At 41.5% G+C, this 25,971-nt stretch overlaps 1 protein-coding gene across 1 annotated transcript in view; it reads right to left on the minus strand.

Moving 5' to 3' along the window:
* The window catches only part of RNF24 (ring finger protein 24), a 354,461-nt gene that overhangs the window by 35,123 nt on the left and 293,367 nt on the right, over positions 1-25,971 (minus strand). The window contains exon 5 of the mRNA XM_053704299.1: positions 3,252-3,331. Coding sequence (XP_053560274.1) covers positions 3,252-3,331 — 80 coding nt within the window. The remainder of the gene's footprint in view (positions 1-3,251; positions 3,332-25,971) is intronic.

The raw sequence follows: 25,971 nt of genomic DNA on the forward strand, positions 1-25,971 counted from the left end.
TTATTTAAATGCAATCACATCAGGTTCAGCTTGTTGAGAAATGTTCCCTGAATCAGTAATTTCTCCCTCAGACAAAACCTCCCTGGCCCCATCAGACTGAGTTAGGGGCCCTTCAGAAATATTAATATCAGCGTCGTCATGCTCTTCAGTATCTAAAACAGAGCAGTCGCGCTTACGCTGATAAGTGTTCATTTTGGCTAAAATGTTTTTGACAGAATTATCCATTACAGCCGTTAATTGTTGCATAGTAAGGAGTATTGGCGCGCTAGATGTACTAGGGGCCTCCTGAGTGGGCAAGACTCGTGTAGACGAAGGAGGGAATGATGCAGTACCATGCTTACTCCCCTCACTTGAGGAATCATCTTGGGCATCATTGTCATTGTCACATAAATCACATTTATTTAAATGAATAGGAATTCTGGCTTCCCCACATTCAGAACACAGTCTATCTGGTAGTTCAGACATGTTAAACAGGCATAAACTTGATAACAAGTACAAAAAACGTTTTAAAATAAAACCGTTACTGTCACTTTAAATTTTAAACTGAACACACTTTATTACTGCAAATGCGAAAAAACATGAAGGAATTGTTCAAAATTCACCAAATTTTCACCACAGTGTCTTAAAGCCTTAAAAGTATTGCACACCAAATTTGGAAGCTTTAACCCTTAAAATAACGGAACCGGAGCCGTTTTGAACTTTAACCCCTTTACAGTCCCTGGTATCTGCTTTGCTGAGACCCAACCAAGCCCCAAGGGGAATACGATACCAAATGACGCCTTCAGAAAGTCTTTTCTAAGTATCAGAGCTCCTCTCACATGCGACTGCATGCCATGCCTCTCAAAAACAAGTGCGCAACACCGGCGCGAAAATGAGGCTCTGCCTATGCTTTGGGAAAGCCCCTAAAGAATAAGGTGTCTAAAACAGTGCCTGCCGATATTATTATATCAAAATACCCGGATAAAATGATTCCTCAAGGCTAAATATGTGTTAATAATCAATCGATTTAGCCCAAAAAAAGTCTACAGTCTAAATAAGCCCTTTTTGAAGCCCTTATTTACAATCGTAATAAACATGGCTTACCGGATCCCAGAGGGAAAATGACAGCTTCCAGCATTACATCGTCTTGTTAGAATGTGTCATACCTCAAGCAGCAAGAGACTGCTCACTGTTCCCCCAACTGAAGTTAATTGCTCTCAACAGTCCTGTGTGGAACAGCCATGGATTTTAGTGACGGTTGCTAAAATAATTTTCCTCATACAAACAGAAATCTTCATCTCTTTTCTGTTTCTGAGTAAATAGTACATACCAGCACTATTTCAAAATAACAAACTCTTGATTGAATAATAAAAACTACAGTTAAACACTAAAAAACTCTAAGCCATCTCCGTGGAGATGTTGCCTGTACAACGGCAAAGAGAATGACTGGGGTAGGCGGAGCCTAGGAGGGATCATGTGACCAGCTTTGCTGGGCTCTTTGCCATTTCCTGTTGGGGAAGAGAATATCCCACAAGTAAGGATGACGCCGTGGACCGGACACACCTATGTTGGAGAAATATACATACATGACAGCCTGATACCAGTTGCTGCTACTGCATTTAAGGCTGAGTTTACATTATATCGGTATGGCAGAATTTTCTCATCAATTCCATTGTCAGAAAATAATAAGCTGCTACATACCTCTTTGCAGATTAATCTGCCCGCTGTCCCCTGATCTGAAGTTTACCTCTCCTCAGATGGCCGAGAAACAGCAATATGATCTTAACTACTCCGGCTAAAATCATAGAAAAACTCAGGTAGATTCTTCTTCAAATTCTACCAGAGAAGGAATAACACACTCCGGTGCTATTATAAAATAACAAACTTTTGATTGAAGGTATGAAACTAAGTATAATCACCACAGTCCTCTCACACATCCTATCTATTCGTTGGGTGCAAGAGAATGACTGGGAATGGCAGTTAGGGGAGGAGCTATATAGCAGCTCTGCTGGGTGAATCCTCTTGCACTTCCTGTTGGGGAGGAGTTAATATCCCATAAGTAATGGATGATCCGTGGACTGGATACACTTAACAAGAGAAAGACTGTGTATATATATATATATATATATATATATATATATATATATATAAAAGACAGTGTGTGTATACATATATAACAGTGTGTGTATAAGTCAGTGTGTGTGTACATAAGTCCAAGTGTGTGTATATATATATATATATATATATATATATATATATATATATATATATATATGAGACAGTGTGTGTATGTGTGTATAAGTCAGTGTGTGTGTATATATAAGACCGTGTGTGTGTATGTGTGTATACATAAGTCCGAGTGTGTGTATGTGTGTATGTATATATAAGACAGTGTGTGTGTGTGTATCAGTAAGTGTGTGTGTGTATATATATATATATATATATATATATATATATATATATATATATATATATATATATATAAGTCAGTGTGTGTATGTGTGTGTATATATATATATATATATATATAAAAGACAGTGTGTGTATGTGTATATATATATATATATATATATATATATATATATATATATATATATAAAAAAAAATAAGACAGTGTGTGTATGTGTATATATATATATATATATATATATAAGACCGTGTGTGTGTGTGTGTATATATATATATATATATATATATATATATAAGTCAGTGTGTGTATATATAAGACAGTGTGTGTGTATGTATATATATATATATATATATATATATATATATATATATATATATATATATATATATATATATAAGACAGTGTGTGTATGTGTATATATAAGACAGTGTGTGTATGTGTATATATAAGACAGTGTGTGTGTGTGTGTGTATATAAGACAGTGTGTATATATAAGACAGTGTGTGTATGTGTGTATAAGTCAGAGTGTGTGTGTGTGTGTGTGTGTACATAAGTCAGAGTGTGTATATATATATATATATATATATATATATATATATATATATATATATATATATATATATAAGACAGTGTGTATGTATATAAGACAGTGTGTGTATGTGTGTATAAGTCAGTGTGTGTGTGTGAGTGAGTGTGTGTGTGTACATATATAAGACAATGTGTGTATGTGTGTGTATATACTGTATGTGTGTGTGTGTGTGTGTATAAGTCAGTGTGTGTGTGAGGTGAAATGTTTCCTAATCTGAATTGTGGCAAATGACTTCTATATGTGGCCTTAGCATGAAAGCAAAATGATACTTACTTTCTATGAAAGGCATGTTTGCATGGACAAATTCCCAGTTCATCTTTGGGTTTAAATTCCTCCAAGCATACAGCACAAATCTAAATCACAGGGAAAAAAAATGTTAGAAAGCAAAATAACTCTAAAAATAAACAATAAAAAAACAGCACAAATATCGCTGGTTAGCCATATCGGCCATTTATAGGCTCACTATTTAGTCCCTTTAATAGGACATGAAAGTTAAAATGAAACTTCAATGGTTCAGAAAGAGCAAGACCTTTCCGTTTACTTCTATTGTCAAATTTACATTGTTCTCTTGGTATCCTCTGTTGAAAAACAAACCTAGGAACAGCAGTGCAGAGAGCTAGTTGTGATTAATGGCTACACACATTTGTATATTGTCATTAGCTCATGAGATATGTTCAGTTAGCTCACAGAGGTGCACTGACATTAGCTTTGTGTTTAACCCTATTGGAGGGGGTTATATGCAAGAAATAGTGCAATAATAACTTGGTCTTACACATTAGAGAGATGTCTGCACTTTAATGACTCTTTAAAGGGCCTTAACTTTCCAGCTGCAAGTAAAAAACAAAAAAACACAATAGCCAATCAGCACCAGCAGTGCTGAGGTAATGCTTTGCCTTTGTTAGGATCTCATAAGATTTCATAGAACTAACTTAAACTAAATAGGAAAATAACACAACTGTGTCTGAACATGACAGATGCACACTCCATAGCAAGTCCTGGGACAAGCATCCTGACTGGCTGCTTAAAGTCTCTTTACAGTGGGGTGTGAATAGTTAGGAAATTTGAGGTAAAATATCTTCCTTTTTTACATAGAGATGTTCAGGTGATATTTTTTTAGTCAGCTTTTTACAGCTATGCTGCATCACTTTCAAGTGTTTAAACATTTGGGTATCATGTCCTTTTAAGGTATGTTGCCCAGTCCTATTAACAAGTTTATAAAAAATGTCAAGCTATGACTCTGTACAAGGTTTTACACCAATAAACAAATATAATAATTTAAAATTGCTTCCTGGTGCCCTGTTTTCTTAATTACATAAATAAATAAGATCTGTATAAATGTCTTATGAAATAGAAAGCAGACAAACCAGTGAAGCCAGTATGAGCAGTTACTAGGGATGGGCGAATGTGGTAAAAGTAATTCGTTTGGTAGAACGAATAGCCCTGTGGATATTTGTTCGGGACAATCAAATGTTAATACTGTAAGTAGGGTTGCACCGATACTAGTATCGGTACTGATACCAAGTACTTGCACCAATACTTAAACCGAAACCTCCAGATCTTACCCATACGCCATCTTGTGGCATTTTTTCAAACTTCAAGTTCCCATTTCATTTTAAGCTGGAGTAGAGACTTAACTTCTGTTCTGCCAATAAAAATTGCTGTTATTTGTATTATTGTACGTCAGAGCAGTGCTCCAAAATCTGCTACTATACAGCTGGAAGCCTACCTGGGAGAGATCACTGTACCTCATTCAGACAAACCCCTGATGTACTGGGCACTTAATAAACAGATTTAATGGCCCAGAAATATCTTTCTGCCCCATGCAGTAGTGTGGAAAGTGAAAAACTATTCAACTTAGCATCAAACGTCCTTACTGATAAAAAAAAAACAACAGACTTATAGCTGAACATGCAGAGATGCTTCTGTTCCGTAATAAGAACTTGCCACTAACTTTTAAATTTTTTTTTCTAATTGCTAGATTGCCTGTTATACTGCTAGTTCTCATCTTGCACAATTATGCTCCAAACATACTGTACTCTGAGGAACATCCTTAGCTTATTTAATTGCAGGAAGGACATATTAATTTAATTCCTATGACCACTCATCCTACAATTATAGGACTAGATTTAGATAACATTTGATTGGTAAACTTTACCAATGCTCTGTTTACATTTCCAACTTCATAGACTTTAATGGAGTTGGACATGTAACGAAAGCATTGGTAAAGCTTACCAGTCAACGTAATCTATCCCATAGTGTTTCCTATGATTAAACAGTGCACTGTTATAGTTTTAACTGCTTTGCACTTTTGGTTGGTCGTGATTTTGCATTTGTTATGTATTGTTGTTATTAATATATTTTATTGTAATATTTTTATTTATAAACATGTTTGGTGAAATTTCTTTGAGTTTTTACAACTTTGTGACAAAAAGCAAATAAAACCGTTTTTATGGCATTTGAGTTACAGTTCTTCATAATTATAAAGAAGCTATCTTAAATCTTTAGTCTCTATTGTGCTTGAGAAACTGTCACATGACATTAAAAAAAGTGTATCGGTAATTGGTATCGGCAAGTATGTGAAAAAAAATCGGCACTTGTACTCAGTCTTAAAAAAATGGTATCGGTGCAACCCTATTAATAAGAACAGTTTTCTAATGTTATTTTCATTTTGGAATGTTCATAATTAGATTGAATATTAACATTTGAAATCTTAAATGTAACATTTGAATTAACAAATATTATACAGAAGATCAATAGTTCATGTGGTAGGGAATTACGTAAATTGATACATAATAGATATAAATATATCAATTCAAATTTTTCTATTTTGAATATTGTATACATTGAATATAACATTTAAAGAGAGCATTGAAAATACTATTACATTAAATGAATGTTAGAATATTGTACAAACATTCAAAATTAGAAACAAACGGAATTGCAAGGTAGCGTAAATCTGGCCTGTGCAGGCAACGTCACCATTTCCATCCTTAGTTTAAAAGGATAAAAAACCCAAAAATGTCGGGGGGCGGAGCTACGCCGTGCTGGAGCATGGACGCACTGTAAAAGAGCTCCGGAGCTGTTTGGGACCTTTGGGCATTAATAACGGCATAAATGCTACCAATTACCGCTGCCACGTCATCCTAATTAGTGTCTAACAACCCAGACACACTATTCACTTTGCAACTTCGAGGGAAATCTGTTGCGGAACTATCTGTAACAAGAACTGCAGACGCCATCTTACCGCCACACAGGACCCCTGATCGGCGACTAGTGCCGCTTATGCTGTTTGCCACGTGAGGCCTCCTACCCGACTGCACTCCTGAACGGCTCTGTTGGGGGATCCTGCCGGTCCGGATTCTCCCCGGCTTCACCATCTGCCGGTGGCCCGACACGCAACTGCCTCCCACGTGGCTACAGGTACTCATAACTACGCACTCCATTCTAACAGACACTAATGCTAGAGGCCTCCACTCTCACCTCTCAGGATTATATATTCCCATACAACACTCATTTAGCCTCTCTGAGTGGCCAGTAAACCTACGCTCTTTTGAGTCATTGCTTGACCGGACCTCACCAGTACACTTTTTTGGTCCGTTGCAGTTCTGCAGTACAACTTAATATTTCCTTCTGAAGTTTAGCGCATGGACTGTTGCCTTATACAGAAATTGATCCCTTGAGCTTAACCCAGAGAGACTGTAATAGATTTCTCCATAAGATCCCTGCTACTCAGTGCAGGAAGAACCAAAAAGAAATTTTCTTTACTATTAGCCTATTTTTCACAATATTTTGCTACGCCACCAATCTCTCTCACCATGACAAGTAAGAAAGGAAATAAACCTGACAAACCCACAAAAACACTAACTCTGGGCCCCTCAGTAACATCATTTTTTCACCCTCAAGAAACTGTAACGACGGATAATGCACAATCCTCAGAACTGCCCTCCACTGTTCTTAACCCTTCTTCATCCCAAGATTCCCTACAATCTATTCAGACACAGATAGCGGGACTGCCATCCAAATCAGATATAGAATCCTTAAAGAAATTTATTAAAGATGAAATTAAAGATCTTAAAAAAGACCTTAACGAATTGGGCTCCAGAATGGAATTTTTAGAAGACGGACAGGAACATCTCAACAACATGGTCAGCACCAATACTCAAAACATTAATGTGCACGACTCTATGATCCAAAACTTAAAACGACAAAATCGAAGACCTCGAGAATCGAGGAAGAAGAAACAATCTCCGCTTGAGGGGGATACCAGAGGATGTCTCTACTGAACAACTCAGGACATATGTCACAGAATTTTTTCACTTCCTCTTACCCCAAGCCCCTCTTATTCAGAACGACGACATCGAGAGAATCCATAGGGCTCTAAGACCTCCTGCTAAACCGCCTGCCCCACCTAGGGACGTTATCCTTAGATTTCTTAAATACACCACAAAAGAAGAGATCTGGCAATCTGCCAGAACCCGACGGACCATTCAATTTCACAACCACTCCCTACAAGTATATCAGGATCTCTGCCCTCAGACAATCCAGCGCAGAAGAGAGGTCCGCTTTATCACCAAAACTTTACAAGAACACAATGTCAGATACCGTTGGGGCTTTCCATTCAGCCTAATCATCTCCCACAATGGAGGCCAACTTGTCTATAAAGGCTTCTCAGACCTGGACCACATTTCTAAGAAACTTAACCTTACATTCGAACAACCTCCTGAGTCGATCATCACTAGCCAACACCACCTGATACATTCAGATGACGAGGCACCGAAAGACCAGAGACCTAGCTGGTCGAGAATACTACCTAAGAGACGCAGAACAGGCCTTGCCACCACTTCTACAGGATCCTAAACTGACCACTTACTAACTTCCCATTGAAAATTCCCACAAGCCTTACCCCATAGGCTAATTGTTCATTCATACCCTTATTCCTCAATACATTTGAGGGATCTGTCTCCAGTTTTTCTCCCTCGAAGAAAACCTGCAAGTGACTTATACTCTGGACTGGTACAGTATAAACCCACTACACCTGGGCTTGTATTGACATGCTTCTTAGATTTACCTTACATGCTACTTTGCCCATATGTGTATGTTGCTCAAGCTATAATTATGCCATATATTTATGTTTGTCTAACAAATTTCACCCCTTAGGTTCCATAACATCATTCCACCCCCCTGGATGATGTATCTAACGTCCTTTCCAGGCCGCAGTACTGGCTGCGGTAACCTGGACCAAGTTGTTTTTCTGTTTTTGTTGTTGTACGCCCAGATTATTCATGCAAGTTCTGCTGTAATTGTTCAAGTTTATTTGTGTGTGTTATATTCAAAACGTATTATGCTCATTTTCACATATCTTTATCATATTGCTCAAGGTCATTATAGATTTATCTTTATCACCTCTGTTTACCTTCTCACCAGAGGTATTTGGTTGCTACGTGTCTGCTTATATTACCATGTTCCCCACTCTGCCCTTACTTTTTCATTTGTCTTCTACTCCTCCCTTAGTCATTGGGCCATCATAGACCCCCTACCTTACTCTCACAACCGCCCTACCCTCCTAGGCGACATCTCTCTATCCTCGACTTCAGCGCTCACCCACTCACATAGACATGGATAGGAACCCCAGATCCATCTCCATCGCTTCTCATAATGTAAAGGGCTTTAATACCCCTCAGAAAAGATCGAGGGCCATGAGGGAATTCCAAAAACTCAAATACGATATCATCCTACTCCAGGAAACCCATTTCAAAAAAGGTAGAGAGCCATTATTATCTCTTAGGAAATTTGGCCAGGTGTACTTATCCTCTCACTCGACAAAGCACAATGGGGTAGGCATTTTGATCAGAAATCAGATCCCCTTCACCCCCTCTAATATATACAGAGACAGGGAAGGTAGACTAGTGATTATCACCGGCCGGCTGTTTAATAGGACAGTAACCATTGCCAACATATATGCCCCTAATTCCAACCCTACTGGGTTCTACCACCAGTCCTGTACTATCATTTCAGAAATGACTAGAGGCACCCTGATCCTGGGGGGTGATTTCAATTTGGCCTTAGACCCTGGTCTTGACTGTTCCTCCGGCCACACATCAATCCCCCAAAAAACCCTTAAGTCAGTAAAGTCCTCCCTCTCCAAATTGAATTTACACGACACCTGGAGAATCTACCATCCCCAGGAAAAAGATTATTCTTTTTACTCATACCCCCACCAATCCTACTCTCGTATCGATTATATAATGATTGATGTTTCAAGTCTGACCCTAGTGCAAGCTACCGACATCTCCCCCATAACCTGGTCTGACCATGCTAGGATTAGTTGCACACTGTCGTGGCCCACCTCCCAGAGATTAGACTACACTTGGAAGTTAGATGAGTCCTTACTGTCCGACCCTATGATTAAAATACAACTACAAGAAAAACTCACTTCCTACTTTAGATTAAATTCTACACCTGGGATGTCTCCCCTTAATATCTGGGAGGCACACAAATGTGTCATCAGGGGGGACCTCATTGCAATCAAGGCAGATAGGAGACGGCAACACTCTCTAGCCCTTAAAAACTTACTAGAAGAACTGACAAAACTTCAAGACTCCCACAAGAGATTTCCTAAGTCACACTCCCTCCTCGATCATATCCAACATAAACAAAAACAACTAGACTTACTTTTAGGGGTTGAGGCTAAATGTAGGGCCCTCTTCCTTAGAAGGAGATTTTACGAAGGGGGAAATAAACAAGGTAGACTACTAGCGAGACTCCTCCGCAGTAAAGCTTCCAAAAAATACATTATGCACATAAAAGACGCTAAAGGGAAAACCTGGCACTCCTCCTCTGATATAGCTGATAAATTTAAAAACTTCTATGAGGAGCTATACAATTTACATAAAGAAAGAGCCCCCCCCTCCCAGGAGGCCATTTCAGAATACCTAGCATCTATTGATCTACCCTCCCTCTCCACAGACCAAAAATCAGACCTAGACTCTCCTTTTACTTTAAAAGAACTCCAGACAGCTATCCGATCCTTCCCCACCGGCAAGGCCCCTGGTCCAGATGGTTTTACCCATTCATACTACGCTAAATTCCTCGACATTCTGGCCCCCCCTCTTTTAGCTTACTTTCTAGATATCGACAATGACGTCCCCTTCCCATCCTTGTCCCTCCAAGCCCACATTTCCGTTATCCCAAAACCTAACAAGTCCCCTGACAGTATCCAGAATTACAGACCAATATCCCTATTGAACGCAGATATCAAAATTTATGCGAAAATGATAGCGACTAGATTAAATCGTTATCTCCCAGACCTAATCCACCGAGACCAAGTGGGCTTTATCCCTTTCAGAGAGGCGAGGGACAATACAGTCCGGAACCTGTTTCTCCTCTGGCATGCCAAAACGCAAAATCTCCCCACGATCTTTCTCTCAACCGACGCGGAGAAAGCGTTCGACCGCGTCGGCTGGCCGTTTCTTAAAGCCACCCTTCAGTCCCTGGGCATTGGAGACTCTATGCTCCATAGAATCTTAGCCCTGTATGATTGCCCGTCCGCTCGAATATCTCTCAACGGCATTCTCTCCCCTCCCTTTCAGATTTCAAATGGCACTAGACAAGGATGCCCCCTGTCCCCCTTATTGTTTGTCTGCCTCCTAGAAACATTCGCATCCAGAATCCGACAAAATTCAAAAATTCATGGTATCTCGATCCAGGGGGAGTCCTACAAACTCTCTTTATTCGCAGACGATGTGCTATTCTCCCTCACCGACCCCTCACAATCCATTCCAGCCCTTATAGATGAACTCACACTTTTTAATACCCTGACTAACTTCCTGATCAATCACTCCAAATCCGAATACCTGGGGGTCTCCCTGCCGCCACTCCTCAGACAACAACTTAACTCATCCTGCCCCTTTCGCCAATGCTCCTCCCACCTAAAATACCTAGGCACCCTCCTCACAGAGGAGATAGATTCCATATATAATTTAAACTTTGCCCCTTTAAAACTTTCTCTAGAGCGGGAACTTTCATCCTGGCACTCCAGGCACCTTTCCTGGATGGGTAGAATCAATGCAATTAAAATGACGGCCTTCCCCAAACTTCTATACCTGCTGCAAACTCTACCCATACCCCTCCCCCCCCGATTTCTCTCTAACATACAAAAACTATTCACATCTTTTATCTGGGGTGGTAAGCACTCAAGAATTAATAATAAAGTTATGATGAGTCCCCGAGTTCACGGAGGTCTGGGAGTCCCCGATCTTAACCTTTATAACCATGCCATCTTTATACAGAGAATCGTGGATTGGAGACTCCACAGATCCCAGAAAAGATGGGTTGTCTTAGAAGAACTCATAAATACTGGGCTTAACTTACAATCTTGTTGCTGGGACCCGGGGGGCGGAGTTGTACCGGAGGGAATAATGAACCCAATTACCAAAGAAACCTTGACTCATTGGGACAAGATCAATAGACTTAACCCTTACCTCTCATCTAGGCCCTCCCCATTGACATCACTACTTTTTAATCATGAGTTTTCCCTGACGACCTGCAGAAGAATTCCTGAGGACCCTTCCCCCTCGACTGACATTTCCATATACCACATCACTGATAATGAGCGCCTTCTGACACAAGCTCAACTTATAGAGTCAGGCTTTACTTGGGCCCACAACTGGTTCACCTTCAGGAAGATCCACCACTACATTACATCCCATAGACATCACCTTAACATGCTGAGACCACTGACCAATCTAGAAAAATTATTTTCCTCCACCTCTATTCTCAACCACACCCTCTCCAGAATATACTCCATCTTAACCTACCCCCCTCCTGGCAACCTTCCCCATTCTATGGAATCCTGGGAAAGGGAACTGGGGGTCACTATTCTCCCACAGATGGCCTCCTCTATGTTCATCAACACTAAATCCTCCTCTTCCTCTGCTGGCTTGCTAGAACTGAACTACAAAATACTCCACAATTGGTATCTTACACCACGCAGACTACATAAATTATACCCCACAACTACGAACCGATGCTGGCGCTGTGGCCACGTGGGCAGTGGCATGGGCCACATGTGGTGGTGGTGTACTGTCATCAACTCATTCTGGAGATCCCTCATTGGGGAAATAGAGACTATCTTCCAAAAAACATTACCTTGCGACCCCCTGCTATACCTCTTAAATAAAAACATCAAACTCCCATCCAAACCACTCATCACCTTGTTTCGTATCTTTATAAACAGTGCCAAATCCCTTATAGCCAAAAATTGGAAGTCCGCAGACCCCCCCACTATTGCACAATGGAGAGCTAAAGTTTCAGATCTTCTAGAACTTGAGGAATACAGGGCTTATAGATTAGATAATAGGGACCATTTTATCACTGCTCAGATTACCTGGGAACAGTATCTCAAGAACACTCTCGACTTATCGCTTGCTGTGCAGGACACCGCTTAACTAACCATTCTTACCCGTCATCCATAGATTCTATTTTGACTATTCCTAATTGACCCAGACACACTATTACTTCGACTCTAGCAGACACATTTGACCGTTGCTAATTCAATGTAAGCAAACGATATCCCCCACCCTAATTCCAACCAACCCTCTTATCCGCTTTCCCCTTTTCCCCCTTCCTTCACCCTCCTTTTTTTTTTCCCTCCCCCCTCGCCCTACCTCCATTCTCCCTTCAGCCCTATGTATATATTGTTTACTTGACTTTGATTTTTCTCACGAAACTGAATGTTTGTAACAAGCATGTTCTGGCTGATTCTATGTTGTAAACTTCTTATAATCCCTTTAATAAAAAGAATTTGGATTAAAAAACCCAAAAATGTCTATTTCAGGATTCAAATAAAGCATACAATTTTGAACAACTTACCAATTTACTCCTATTATTAAATGTACTTTGTTCTTTTAGTATCCTTTGTTGAAGGAGCAGCAATGCACTACTGGGAGTTAGCAGAGCACCTCTGGGGAGCCAATGAAAAGAGGTATGTGCACCCAGCAATCAGTAGCTAGTTCCCAGTAATGCATTGCTGCCCTTAGGCCTACATAGGAATTATTTACAATTAGATAATAGAAGTAATTCGAAAGCTGTTTAAAATACAATGCTCTATTTGAATCATGAAAGAAAAAAAATTGAGTTTCATGTCCCTTTAAGGAAGTTTAGGGAGTGAAATCTAATGAGATCACAGCAAAGCATGAACTCAGCACTGCTGATACTGATTGGCTATTTTTTTTTTTTTTCAACATGCAGCTGACAGTAGCTGAAGTATAACAGTTCACAGAGCACTTACACTGGTGAGCTGAAGAAATATAATTTTTTTACATAAAGATGCCCAGGTGATATTTTCATAGCCATCCTTTCACAGTTATGCAGCATCACTTTTAATTGATTTAGCATATTATTATATTATGTCCCTTTAAGCACATATGTAAAGTACTGCTCGGGATTTGCAAGCATTGCAGGTCTCACGCAGGACATGGCTAGTCAGCCAATCATGAGCGGCAGTCACAGGTAGCTGCCAATCACTATGTATGTCCTGTTCAGAAGCGACAATGCTTGAGGCTCCTGAGTAGAAATTCACCTATATGTTTAACCCTTTAGCTAGGGTTACACAAAACGTATCAATGCAAATTGTACATGCTCTAGCAGGTCAAGGCAATCCATTTTGCACTGTAATCTCTCTTTAATTGCTATTATATAATTTGCACATAAAAAAATAATTTATATATATATATATAAATAGAAAAACAAGTAACAAAGGTGTTCTTTCAATTTAAAAACACCCAAAATTTATTGAAAAACGTTAAAGGGATAAAAAAGCCAACATGCAAAAGGTACCATTTTTATGGTACCTTTGCATGTTGGATTTTTTATCCTTTTTTCAATAAATTTTGGATGTTTTTAAATTGAAAGAACACCTTTGTTACTTGTTTTTCTATTTACTTATTACCAGGATTTGCAGAGGGAAGTCTTTCCTTTTTGTATATCGCTCCTCTGCCCTCTTCTGAGCATGTCACAGCAATTGTGCAGCTTAGACCAGGTGTACTACGGAGGATTCTTTCACATACAAGCTACAGCTGACAGCACCAACCTCGTATAGGATTGGACAAGCAAGACACATGGTTTGGCTACACGCACCGCTACAGGGAGACGCTGAAGTTTGGCTGTTTGACAGCGAGTAGGACAAACTCGCAAACACGCTGAGGCTGCAGCTGACATAGTCAGCGTTTTAACACTGAAGTGGCACCAGGACCGTTGAGTGGATCCAGCCCCATAGCGGTTTAAGTTATATCTGTATACCACGTAAGGTGGCTTATGATCCTTACTGGTAGTGCCCATTTTCTGCCTTCTGCTTACAGCACATTTGTTTGTTACATTTGACTGTTCATCACATTAAGTGCCAATCATAGCTTCTGGATACATCTGGACACTAAAGGTTTGCGGATACTCCTACAGCCTGTTAGTCTTACATTTGTGATTGCCTCCTTTCTTTAAAGAAGTATATTTTGCATAAACTGCATCTATTGAACTGTACACATATGGTCTATGGGCAAAGGCTGTTGGGGCACACAGGCTTATTAGGCTTGATTTTTGATCCCAGACACCTCTTTTGCTCATATATATATATATATATATATATATATATATATATATATATATATATATATATATATATATATATATATATATATATATATATATATATATATATATATATAACGTCAATTTTGAAAATGTCAACTAATTAACCCCTTGGCTGCAAGAAAAACCGAACACAATCACGTAGAATGCAGTGCAGTCCACACCAGATGGTTAATCGTGTAAGTAAATGTGACAGATCAGATTGTTCCCTTTTATATGCTTGTATCTGCTATAAAAACAGAATTTATGTTTACCTGATAAATTTCTTTCTCCAACGGTGTGTCCGGTCCACGGCGTCATCCTTACTTGTGGGATATTCTCTTCCCCAACAGGAAATGGCAAAGAGCCCAGCAAAGCTGGTCACATGATCCCTCCTAGGCTCCGCCTACCCCAGTCATTCGACCGACGTTAAGGAGGAATAATAGCATAGGAGAAACCATATGGTACCGTGGTGACTGTAGTTAAAGAAAATAAATTATCAGACCTGATTAAAAAACCAGGGCGGGCCGTGGACCGGACACACCGTTGGAGAAAGAAATTTATCAGGTAAACATAAATTCTGTTTTCTCCAACATAGGTGTGTCCGGTCCACGGCGTCATCCTTACTTGTGGGAACCAATACCAAAGCTTTAGGACACGGATGAAGGGAGGGAGCAAATCAGGTCACCTAAATGGAAGGCACCACGGCTTGCAAAACCTTTCTCCCAAAAATAGCCTCAGAAGAAGCAAAAGTATCAAACTTGTAAAATTTGGTAAAAGTGTGCAGTGAAGACCAAGTCGCTGCCCTACATATCTGATCAACAGAAGCCTCGTTCTTGAAGGCCCATGTGGAAGCCACAGCCCTAGTGGAATGAGCCGTGATTCTTTCGGGAGGCTGCCGTCCGGCAGTCTCGTAAGCCAATCTGATGATGCTTTTAATCCAAAAAGAGAGAGAGGTAGAAGTTGCTTTTTGACCTCTCCTTTTACCTGAATAAACAATAAACAGGGAAGATGTTTGTCTAAAATCCTTTGTAGCATCTAAATAGAATTTTAGAGCGCGAACAACATCCAAATTGTGCAACAAGCGTTCCTTCTTTGAAACTGGTTTCGGACACAGAGAAGGTACGATAATCTCCTGGTTAATGTTTTTGTTAGAAACAACTTTTGGAAGAAAACCAGGTTTAGTACGTAAAACCACCTTATCTGCATGGAACACCAGATAAGGAGGAGAACACTGCAGAGCAGATAATTCTGAAACTCTTCTAGCAGAAGAAATTGCAACTAAAAACAAAACTTTCCAAGATAATAACTTAATATCAACGGAATGTAAGGGTTCAAACGGAACCCCCTGAAGAACTGAAAGAACTAGATTGAGACTCCAAGGAGGAGTCAAAGGTTTGTAAACAGGCTTGATTCTAACCAGAGCCTGAACAAAGGCTTGAACATCTGGCACAGCTGCCAGTTTTTTGTGAAGTAACACCGACAAGGCAGAAATCTGTCCCTTCAGGGAACTTGCCGATAATCCTTTTTCCAATCCTTCTTGAAGGAAGGATAGAATCCTAGGAATCTTAACCTTGTCCCAAGGGAATCCTTTAGATTCACACCAACAGATATATTTTTTCCAAATTTTGTGGTAAATCTTTCTAGTTACAGGCTTTCTGGCCTGAACAAGAGTATCGATAACAGAATCTGAGAAACCTCGCTTCGATAAAATCAAGCGTTCAATCTCCAAGCAGTCAGCTGGAGTGAAACCAGATTCGGATGTTCGAACGGACCCTGAACAAGAAGGTCTCGTCTCAAAGGTAGCTTCCAAGGTGGAGCCGATGACATATTCACCAGATCTGCATACCAAGTCCTGCGTGGCCACGCAGGAGCTATCAAGATCACCGACGCCCTCTCCTGATTGATCCTGGCTACCAGCCTGGGGATGAGAGGAAACGGCGGGAACACATAAGCTAGTTTGAAGGTCCAAGGTGCTACTAGTGCATCCACTAGAGCCGCCTTGGGATCCCTGGATCTGGACCCGTAGCAAGGAACTTTGAAGTTCTGACGAGAGGCCATCAGATCCATGTCTGGAATGCCCCAAAGTTGAGTGACTTGGGCAAAGATTTCCGGATGGAGTTCCCACTCCCCCGGATGCAATGTCTGACGACTCAGAAAATCCGCTTCCCAATTTTCCACTCCCGGGATGTGGATAGCAGACAGGTGGCAGGAGTGAGACTCCGCCCATAGAATAATCTTGGTCACTTCTTCCATCGCTAGGGAACTCCTTGTTCCCCCCTGATGGTTGATGTACGCAACAGTCGTCATGTTGTCTGATTGAAACCGTATGAACTTGGTCCTCGCTAGCTGAGGCCAAGCCTTGAGAGCATTGAATATCGCTCTCAGTTCCAGAATATTTATCGGTAGAAGAGATTCTTCCCGAGACCAAAGACCCTGAGCTTTCAGGGATCCCCAGACCGCGCCCCAGCCCATCAGACTGGCGTCGGTCGTGACAATGACCCACTCTGGTCTGTGGAATGTCATCCCTCGTGACAGGTTGTCCAGGGACAGCCACCAACGGAGTGAGTCTCTGGTCCTCTGATTTACTTGTATCTTTGGAGACAAGTCTGTATAGTCCCCATTCCACTGACTGAGCATGCACAGTTGTAATGGTCTTAGATGAATGCGCGCAAAAGGAACTATGTCCATTGTCGCTACCATCAACCCGATCACTTCCATGCACTGAGCTACGGAAGGAAGAGGAACGGAATGAAGTATTCGACAAGAGTCCAGAAGCTTTGTCTTTCTGGCCTCTGTTTGAAAAATCCTCATTTCTGAGGAGTCTATAATTGTTCCCAAGAAGGGAACCCTTGTTGACGGGGATAGAGAACTCTTTTCCACGTTCACTTTCCAGCCGTGCGATCTGAGAAAGGCCAGGACGATGTCCGTGTGAGCCTTTGCTCGAGGGAGGGACGACGCTTGAATCAGAATGTCGTCCAGGTAAGGTACAACTGCAATGCCCCTTGGTCTTAGCACAGCTAGAAGGGACCCTAGTACCTTTGTGAAAATCCTTGGAGCAGTGGCTAATCCGAAAGGAAGCGCCACGAACTGGTAATGTTTGTCCAGGAATGCAAACCTTAGGAACCGATGATGTTCCTTGTGGATAGGAATATGTAGATACGCATCCTTTAAATCCACCGTGGTCATGAATTGACCTTCCTGGATGGAAGGAAGGATAGTTCGAATGGTTTCCATCTTGAAAGATGGGACCTTGAGAAATTTGTTTAAGATCTTGAGATCTAGGATTGGTCTGAACGTTCCCTCTTTTTTGGGAACTATGAACAGATTGGAGTAGAACCCCATCCCTTGTTCTCTCAATGGAACAGGATGAATCACTCCCATTTTTAACAGGTCTTCTACACAATGTAAGAACGCCTGTCTTTTTATGTGGTCTGAAGACAACTGAGACCTGTGGAACCTTCCCCTTGGGGGAAGTCCCTTGAATTCCAGAAGATAACCCTGGGAGACTATTTCTAGCGCCCAAGGATCCAGAACATCTCTTGCCCAAGCCTGAGCGAAGAGAGAGAGTCTGCCCCCCACCAGATCCGGTCCCGGATCGGGGGCCGATATTTCATGCTGTCTTGGTAGCAGTGGCAGGTTTCTTTGCCTGCTTTCCCTTGTTCCAGCCTTGCATTGGTCTCCAAGCTGGCTTGGCCTGAGAAGTATTACCCTCTTGCTTAGAGGACGTAGCACCTTGGGCTGGTCCGTTTTTACGAAAGGGACGAAAATTAGGTCTATTTTTTGCCTTGAAAGGCCGATCCTGAGGAAGGGCATGGCCCTTACCCCCAGTGATATCAGAGATAATCTCTTTCAAGTCAGGACCAAACAGCGTTTTCCCCTTGAAAGGAATGTTTAGTAGCTTGTTCTTGGAAGACGCATCAGCCGACCAAGATTTCAACCAAAGCGCTCTGCGCGCCACAATAGCAAACCCAGAATTCTTAGCCGCTAACTTAGCCAATTGCAAAGAGGCGTCTAGAGTGAAAGAATTAGCCAATTTGAGAGCATTGACTCTGTCCATAATCTCCTCATAAGGAGGAGAGTCACTATCGAGCACCTTAATCAGTTCATCAAACCAGAAATATGCGGCTGTAGTGACAGGGACAATGCATGAAATGGGTTGTAGAAGGTAACCCTGCTGAACAAACATCTTTTTAAGCAAACCTTCTAATTTTTTATCCATAGGATCTTTGAAAGCACAACTATCCTCTATGGGAATAGTGGTGCGTTTGTTTAAGGTAGAAACCGCTCCCTCGACCTTGGGGACTGACTGCCATAAGTCCTTTCTGGGGTCGACCATAGGAAACAATTTTTTAAATATGGGGGGAGGGACGAAAGGAATACCGGGCCTTTCCCATTCTTTATTAACAATGTCCGCCACCCGCTTGGGTATAGGAAAAGCTTCTGGGAGCCCCGGCACCTCTAGGAACTTGTCCATTTTACATAGTTTCTCTGGGATGACCAAATTTTCACAATCATCCAGAGTGGATAATACCTCCTTAAGCAAAATGCGGAGATGTTCCAATTTAAATTTAAAAGTAATCACATCAGATTCAGCCTGCTGAGAAATGTTCCCTAAATCAGTAATTTCTCCCTCAGACAAAACCTCCCTGGCTCCCTCAGATTGGGTTAGGGGCCCTTCAGAGATATTAATATCAGCGTCGTCATGCTCTTCAGTAACTAAAACAGAGCATCCACGCTTACGCTGACAAGGGTTCATTTTGGCTAAAATGTTTTTGACAGAATTATCCATTACAGCCGTTAATTGTTGCATAGTAAGGAGTATTGGCGCGCTAGATGTACTAGGGGCCTCCTGAGTGGGCAAGACTCGTGTAGACGAAGGAGGGAATGATGCAGTACCATGCTTACTCCCCTCACTTGAGGAATCATCTTGGGCATCATTGTCATTATCACATAAATCACATTTATTTAAATGAATAGGAATTCTGGCTTCCCCACATTCAGAACACAGTCTATCTGGTAGTTCAGACATGTTAAACAGGCATAAACTTGATAAGAAAGTACAAAAAACGTTTTGAAATAAAACCGTTACTGTCACTTTAAATTTTAAACTGAACACACTTTATTACTGCAATTGCGAAAAAACATGAAGGAATTGTTCAAAATTCACCAAACTTTCACCACAGTGTCTTAAAGCCTTGAAAATATTGCACACCAATTTTGGAAGCTTTAACCCTTAAAATAACGGAACCGGAGCCGTTTTAAGCTTTAACCCCTTTACAGTCCCTGGTATCTGCTTTGCTGAGACCCAACCAAACCCAAGGGGAATACGATACCAAATGATGCCTTCAGAAGTCTTTTATCAGTATCAGAGCTCCTCTCACATGCGACTGCATGCCATGCCTCTCAAAAACAAGTGCGCAACACCGGCGCGAAAATGAGACTCTGCCTATGCTTTGGGAAAGCCCCTAAAGAATAAGGTGTCTAAAACAGTGCCTGCCGATATAATTATATCAAAATACCCAGAATAAATGATTCCTCAAGGCTAAATAAGTGTTAATATCAATCGATTTAGCCCAAAAAATGTCTACAGTCTAAATAAGCCCTTGTGAAGCCCTTATTTACAATCGTAATAAACATGGCTTACCGGATCCCATAGGGAAAATGACAGCTTCCAGCATTACATCGTCTTGTTAGAATGTGTCATACCTCAAGCAGCAAAGGACTGCAAACTGTTCCCCCAACTGAAGTTAATGCTCTCAACAGTCCTGTGTGGAACAGCCATGGATTTTAGTTACGGTTGCTAAAATCATTTTCCTCATACAAACAGAATTCTTCATCTCTTTTCTGTTTCTGAGTAAATAGTACGTACCAGCACTATTTGAAAATAACAAACTCTTGATTGAATAATGAAAAACTACAGTTAAACACTAAAAAACTCTAAGCCATCTCCGTGGAGATGTTGCCTGTACAACGGCAAAGAGAATGACTGGGGTAGGCGGAGCCTAGGAGGGATCATGTGACCAGCTTTGCTGGGCTCTTTGCCATTTCCTGTTGGGGAAGAGAATATCCCACAAGTAAGGATGACGCCGTGGACCGGACACACCTATGTTGGAGAAATCTCATTTTACTGCTGCACAAACATCAGATTGGGTAATGGTGCCAGTCTCTATGCAGCATCGTTGAGAAATTGTCACTGCCAAAGCAGAAGGTAGAGATTTGTATATAGATTTACAAATCCCCAATGAATAAAACACTTCTAAGTTATAAAATGGTTGACAAAATACCACAAACACAAAGTAACCCTCAGGATCCGGATCTGCTTTTATTATATCCTGTCTGAGCAAATAATAGGTTTGGTTTGTTGTGACCAAATAATATACCAGAAGTGGAGCTAAAAATGAATTCTTGCTAAATGCAGAGGCCTCTCAAAACCAAGAAAAGCCGCCAATTCCTAAATCACTTTAGTATAAAGGAACTCTAGATTCTATAAAGTTCTCTGGTGTGGAGAGATTATTTATATTCAAAATTAAACAGCTTTTCAATTCACTTCCATTATCAAAATGTGCAAAATCTTCCTATGCACACTTTGAGGCACCAGCTCCTACTGAGCATATGTATGTATGTATGTATGTATTGGGTACTTGTAAAGCACGGCTAATCACCCATAAGGGTCTCAAGGCGCTGCTCATTTTATCGACCTCGGAAAGATGAAAGGCTGAGTGGACCTCGCCGGGGATCGAACCTGCAACCCTTGGGTTGCTACAGAGCTCAGCCACAGTGCCTTAGCATGCTGAGCTCTCTGTCCGGTGTGCAAGAATTCACCATATATATACGTATATGCATTTTGTGATTGGCTAACGGCTGTCACATGATGCAGGAAATGGAACAAACTAAACAAAAAACTACTACTCATTTAAAATTCCAACTAAGTGTCTTTTTATTATGCATTTGCTGATTATGTAATTCTACTGTATTTAGTGGTTCCTTAAGAAGTCTCGTCCCACAAAGAATGGCAAATTTAGACTTTGATCACAAGTTATTATTCTGTATTTCTAAGAAATGTTCTGTTTAAAAGTTGTACTTAGTCCCATTAGCTACAGATTCATATTTATTAACCAATTACTCCCCTATGATTTTTTTTAAGGGACATAAAACCCAACATTTTCCCTTCATGATTCAGGTAGATTTGATATAGCGGATCATGTCCGCTGCACGTCGATAAACGCTGACAGCATACGCATTTATTTATCATTGCACCAGCAGTTCTTGTGAACTGCTGGTGCAATGCCGCCCCCTGCAGATTTGCGGCCAATCAGCCACTAGCAGGGGGTGTCAATAAACCCGATCGTATTCGATCTGGTTGATTTCTGTCCGCGGCCTCAGAACAGGCGGACAAGTGGGCATCAAGCTCCATACAGAGTTTGGTAAATTGTCCACAAAGCATCTGATTTTATACAACTCTCCAACTTACTTCTATTAACAATTTTGCTTCAATTTCTTTGTATCCTTTGTTGCAGTTTGAGTAACTATGCACTACTGGGAGCTAGTAGAACACATGTGGTGCACCAATGACGGGAAGCATTTATGTGCAGCTAGCTCCCAGTAATGCATTGCTGCTACTGAGCCTACCTATGTATGCTTTCCAACTAAGGATCCCAAGAAAACAAAGCTAATAGAAGTACATTGAAAACTTGTTTGAAATCATATGCTCTGTCTGCATCATGAAATATTCATTTTAGGTTTGATGTCCCTTTAATGACATTGTTTATGAATACAAAAAGTTATGACACTGGTTTATGTCAAAGGGTCCATATCTATTTTAAATTGTTTTTATTATTGATGTTGTTTTTTGGTAAAATTAACATGATCAAGACGTATGCCAAGCTGTATGCCCACTTTGTTAGAGATTCTGTTATGTGAAAGAAAACAGAATTTATGCTTACCTGATAAATTACTTTCTCCAACGGTGTGTCCAGTCCACGGCGTCATCCATTACTTGTGGGAATATTCTCTTCCCCAACAGGAAATGGCAAAGAGCACAGCAAAAGCTGTCCATATAGCCCCTCCTCAGGCTCCGCCCCCCCCAGTCATTTGACCGACGGTTAGGAGAAAAAAAGGAGAAACTATAGGGTACCGTGGTGACTGTAGTGTATAGAGAAAGAAATTTTTCAAACCGGATTAAAAAACCAGGGCGGGCCGTGGACCGGACACACCGTTGGAGAAAGTAATTTATCAGGTAAGCATAAATTCTGTTTTCTCCAACATTGGTGTGTCCGGTCCACGGCGTCATCCATTACTTGTGGGAACCAATACCAAAGCTTTAGGACACGGATGAAGGGAGGGAGCAAATCAGGTTACCTAAACGGAAGGCACCATGGCTTGCAAAACCTCTCTCCCAAAAACAGCCTCCGAAGAAGCAAAAGTATAAAATTTGTAAAATTTGGCAAAAGTGTGCAGAGAAGACCAAGTCGCTGCCTTACATATCTGATCAACAGAAGCCTCGTTCTTGAAGGCCCATGTGGAAGCCACAGCTCTAGTGGAGTGCGCTGTGACTCGTTCAGGAGGCGGCTGCCGTCCGGCAGTCTCATAAGCCAATCGGATAATGCTTTTCAGCCAGAAAGAAAGAGAGGTAGCCGTAGCTTTTTGTCCTCTCCTCTTACCAGAGCAAACGACAAACAAAGATGAGGTTTGTCTAAAATCCTTAGTTGCTTCTAAATAGAACTTTGTTACACAATTTAGATGAGTTCGTGCTTTAAACGTTCCTTCTTTGAAACTGGATTCGGACACAGAGAAGGAACAACTATTTCCTGGTTAATATTCCTGTTGGAAACAACGCTCGGAAGAAAACCAGGCTTAGTACGCAAAACGACCTTATCTGAATGGAACGCCAGATAGGGTAGATTACACTGCAAAGCAGATAGTTCAGAAACTCTTCTTGCAGAAGAAATAGCAACCAAAAACAGAACTTTCCAAGATAGTAACTTGATATCTATGGAGTGTAAGGGTTCAAACAGAACCCCTTGAAGAACTGAAAGAACTAAATTTAGACTCCAAGGAGGAGTCAAGGGCCTGTAAACAGGCTTTATTCTGACCAAAGCCTGTACAAAAGCTTGTACATCTGGCACAGCTGCCAGTCGTTTGTGTAACAACACAGATTAAGCAGAAATCTGTCCTTTTAGAGAACTCGCTGACAATCCCTTATTCAAACCTTCTTGGAGAAAGGAGAGAATCTTAGGAATTTTAATCTTACTCCAGGAGAATCCCTTGGATTCACACCAACAGATATATTTTTTCCATATTTTATGGTAAATCTTTCTAGTCACAGGTTTTCTGACTTGGACCAGAGTATCTATCACTGAATCTGAAAACCCACGCTTGGATAAAATCAAACGTTCAATTTCCAAGCAGTCAGCTGCAGAGAAACTAGATTTGGATGTTCGAATGGACCTTGTACTAGAAGATCCTGTCTCAAAGGTAGCTTCCATGGTGGAGCTGATGACATATTCACCAGGTCTGCATACCAAGTCCTGCGTGGCCACGCAGGAGCTATCAGAATCACCGAGGCCTTCTCCTGTTTGATCCTGGCTACAAGCCTGGGAAGGAGAGGGAACGGTGGAAACGCATAAGCTAGGTTGAACGACCAAGGCGCCACTAATGCATCCACTAGAGTCGCCTTGGGATCCCTGGATCTGGACCCGTAGCAAGGAACCTTGAAGTTCTGACGAGACGCCATCAGATCCATGTCTGGAATGCCCCATAATTGAGTCAACTGGGCAAAAACCTCCGGGTGGAGTTCCCACTCCCCCGGATGAAAAGTCTGACGACTCAGATAATCCGCCTCCCAGTTGTCTACTCCTGGGATGTGAATTGCAGATAGGTGGCAGGAGTGATCCTCCGCCCATTTGATGATTTTGGATACCTCTCTTATCGCCAAGGAACTCCTTGTTCCCCCCTGATGGTTGATGTAAGCTACAGTCGTCATGTTGTCTGACTGGAATCTTATGAATCCGGCCTTCGCTAGGTGAGGCCAAGCCCGGAGAGCATTGAATATCGCTCTCAGTTCCAGGATGTTTATCGGGAGAAGAGACTCTTCCCGAGACCATAGACCCTGAGCTTTCAGGGAATCCCAGACCGCGCCCCAGCCTAATAGACTGGCGTCGGTCGTGACAATGACCCACTCTGGTCTGCGGAAACTCATTCCCTGAGACAGGTGATCCTGGGACAACCACTAACGGAGTGAGTCTCTGGTCATCTGGTCTACTTGAATCTTTGGAGACAAGTCTGCATAGTCCCCATTCCACTGATTGAGCATGCACAGTTGTAATGGTCTTAGATGAATTCGAGCAAAAGGAACTATGTCCATTGCTGCAACCATCAACCCTACTACTTCCATGCACTGAGCTATGGAAGGCTGCAGAATAGAGTGAAGAACTTGACAAGCGTTTAGAAGCTTTGACTTTCTGACTTCTGTCATTAAGATCTTCATTTCTAAAGAATCTATTATTGTTCCCAAAAAGGGAACTCTTGTTGACGGAGACAGGGAACTCTTTTCTACGTTCACCTTCCACCCGTGAGATCTGAGAAAGGCTAGAACAATGTCTGTATGAGCCTTTGCCTTGGAAAGAGACGATGCTTGAATTAGAATGTCGTCCAGATAAGGTGCCACTGCAATGCCCCTTGGTCTTAGAACCGCCAGAAGGGACCCAAGCACCTTTGTGAAAATTCTGGGAGCAGTGGCTAGTCCGAATGGGAGAGCCACGAACTGATAATGATTGTCCAGAAAGGCGAACCTTAGGAACTGATGATGATCTTTGTGGATAGGAATATGTAGATACGCATCCTTTAAATCCACGGTAGTCATATATTGACCCTCCTGGATTGTAGGTAAAATTGTTCGAATGGTTTCCATTTTGAACGATGGAACTCTGAGAAATTTGTTTAGAATTTTTAAATCCAGAATTGGTCTGAAAGTTCCCTCTTTTTTGGGAACTACAAACAGGTTTGAGTAAAACCCCTGACCTTGTTCCACAGCTGGAACTGGGTGTATCACTCCCATCTTTAACAGGTCTTCTACACCCTGGTTTCTCAACAGCCGGGCCGTGATAGCCCTGCTGGTGGGCCCTGACCTGTCATGCCTCCAATGCACACAAGGGGCAGACTGAGACCAATCAAGGCCCCAGGAAAACTGTCTCACACTGACCCAAATGTATTCAAATTTATGCAAATTAACATGGTAGCCTCCCTGCCCTAACCCCAACAGGCCCATCAACCTCCAGAGCCAGGACCCCCAACATTAAGGGCCAAAGAAAGGGCCCCCAACCTCCAGGGCCAGACCTTACACTCCATGGCCCTCACAGTGACAGACCCTCGG

This window comes from Bombina bombina, chromosome 2, assembly GCF_027579735.1.
Source record: "Bombina bombina isolate aBomBom1 chromosome 2, aBomBom1.pri, whole genome shotgun sequence".
NCBI lineage: Eukaryota > Metazoa > Chordata > Amphibia > Anura > Bombinatoridae > Bombina > Bombina bombina.